Source organism: Gossypium arboreum, chromosome 7 (genome assembly GCF_025698485.1).
Source record: "Gossypium arboreum isolate Shixiya-1 chromosome 7, ASM2569848v2, whole genome shotgun sequence".
NCBI classification, from domain to species: Eukaryota; Viridiplantae; Streptophyta; class Magnoliopsida; order Malvales; family Malvaceae; genus Gossypium; species Gossypium arboreum.
In genome coordinates, this window is record NC_069076.1 from 4296520 (window position 1) to 4299093 (window position 2574).

Here is a 2574-nt window from a genome sequence, read left to right on the forward strand (position 1 = left end):
GATTATATTTATTCTTTTAAGATAATGTCTAAAACTACTCATAGCCTTTTCTCAATATATAAATAGGAGGATAATGCATTTCAGCATATTCGAACTTATGTCCTCCTGTATTAATAATAATAACCATGCCAATCGAGCTCAGATTCAATTAACTTTTTCCAATTATTAAATACTTGTTTTAAAAAAAATTAAAGTAAGTTTAAAATAATATAATTTATTTTAATTAATGAAAGATTATATTATCAAATAAAAAAACGTAGGCTATCACACGGTCTCATTTCATGCGGAACTCCAAAAACGACATGTAAATGATAAGAAAACGACCAAACGACAGGTGCATCAACCGCCATCAACAGTCATCAACGACCTTTTGGTCACAATGCGTAAACCTCCGATCCTTAAAGCAAATCCATGGTTTTCTCATCACCAAAGGCTTCAACTCCAACCCGTCAGCCTTGCGGGAGCTCATTTTCAAGGCCGCCATGGAAATTTCAGGTACTTTAAACTATGCTCATAAAGTGTTCGATAGAATTTCTGAACCAGATATTTTCATGTGGAATACAATTATAAGAGGCTCAGCTCAAAGCCAAAACCCATTAAAAGCCATTTTAAGATATACCCAGATGGCAAAACGCGGAATTCAGCCGGATGGCTTTACCTTTCCTTTTGTCCTTAAAGCTTGCACCAAACTTTGTTGGAGTAAAATGGGGTTTGGGATTCAAGGGAAGGCTTTGAAAATGGGGTTTTTGGAGAATAGTTTTTTAAGGAATACCCTTATTTATTTTCATGCTAATTGTGGTGATTTGAGTGTTGCAAGTGAGCTTTTCGATGATTCGGCAAAAAGGGATGTTGTGCCTTGGTCAGCTTTGACTTCAGGGTATGCAAAAAGAGGGGAACTTGATGTGGCAAGGAGGTATTTTGATGACATGCCAGTGAAGGACTTGGTTTCTTGGAATGTTATGATTACAGCATATGCGAAAAGAGGGGAAATGGAGAGTGCAAGGAAACTTTTTAATGAAGTTCTGAAGAAGGATGTTGTGACTTGGAATGCTATGATTGCAGGGTATGTTCTGTCCGGTGAATGTAAGAAGGCATTGGAGATGTTTGAAGAGATGAAGACTGTCGGGGAGAGGCCAGATGAGGTTACCATGTTGAGTTTGTTGAATGCTTGTGCGGATTTGGGGGATTTGCAAGTTGGGATGAAGATACATTGGTCTCTCTCGGAGATGTTCTCAAGCAGTGGCTTTAATGTTTTACTTGGGAATGCACTTATTGACATGTATGCAAAATGCGGCAGCATTGGGAGGGCACTAAAAGTTTTCCGAGATATGAGAGAAAAAGATGTGTCGACATGGAACTCAGTAATAGGAGGGTTGGCAATTCATGGCCATGCTGAGGAATCAATCAATCTGTTTACCGAGATGAGGAGGTCCAAAGTTAGGCCAAATGAGATCACCTTTGTTGGAGTCTTAGTTGCTTGCAGTCATGCTGGGAGAGTAAACGAGGGTCGTCAATATTTCAAGCTTATGAGAGATGGTTATAACATTGAGCCAAATATAAGGCATTACGGGTGTATGGTGGATATGCTAGGGCGTGCTGGGCTATTGGATGAAGCATTCAAGTTCATAGACTCGATGGTGATTGAACCGAATGCCATCATATGGAGGACTCTGCTTGGGGCTTGTAGAATTCATGGAAATGTCGAGTTGGGAAGGCGTGCAAATGTGAGACTACTCAAAATAAGACAGGATGAGAGCGGAGATTATGTATTACTTTCGAATATATATGCTTCAGAAGGCGAGTGGGATCGAGTTGAGAAAGTAAGGAAGATGATGGATGACACTGGGGTAAGGAAAGATCCTGGTTATAGCCTAATTGAAGCTGAAGAAAAGGCTCTCATAGACTTTTTATTTAATTCAAAATCCAAAGTAAGTTTAAGACCAAAGAATCTTGTGCAGTGATTAGGTGACAAATTGCTTTAAAGCCTTCACGTTTTAGTTAGGCATGATAGTTCCCGTTAATCATCCTTAAGGAGTCAACATTGTCAAGATGTAAACAATATATATGTGCTTCCAACTTACTTTGCTTTGGTGCGAAATAACCCAAATTTGGCTTCATTTTTGTTGAGTCGAACTTGAGTAGCTCAAGCTATCATGCTAGTTGAATTAAAGTATTTTAATTTTTGAATTTATATGGACTTTGATCTGTTTATAAATCATATTATATGGATTTTGATAGATTTGTGTATGGGTGTCATGTTTGTGTTCTGTTTTTTCTTGCAAGTCTTTTAGCATCCATTTATTTACAAATAATAAAATGAAAGGCTTTAAGGTTACTTCATTTGGGATTATGGACATCCATAATATATAATTTATAACATTACTATTAATTTCATATTTTATTTAAATTTAAATACATTTATTATAATTATTAATAGTAATTCAAGTCAAAGTCAGTACAATTTGAATTTTAAAAATAATAGTTCAATACAAGTAGACATATCTGGCTAAAGGCTAGATAAAAAAGTAGGAGAGTTTAGGTAAAAATATAGACATGAAAAATAGGCTTGAGAAA

The 2574-nt window shown here is 36.4% G+C and overlaps 1 protein-coding gene across 2 annotated transcripts; it reads left to right on the forward strand.

Moving 5' to 3' along the window:
* Positions 1 to 237: 237 nt before the first annotated feature.
* Positions 238 to 2218, forward strand: LOC108471460 (pentatricopeptide repeat-containing protein At5g15300). 2 transcript variants are annotated; one of them, XM_017773085.2, is made up of 2 exons: positions 263 to 495; positions 818 to 2218. In XM_017773085.2, the coding sequence occupies exons 1-2, from the start codon at positions 380 to 382 to the stop codon at positions 1959 to 1961; spliced, it is 1260 nt and encodes a 419-aa protein (XP_017628574.1). In that variant the 5' UTR covers positions 263 to 379; the 3' UTR covers positions 1962 to 2218. The 2 variants fall into 2 exon arrangements, with proteins under 2 accessions (XP_017628567.1, XP_017628574.1); XM_017773078.2 differs by having other exon boundaries at positions 238 to 2218.
* Positions 2219 to 2574: the final 356 nt, after the last annotated feature.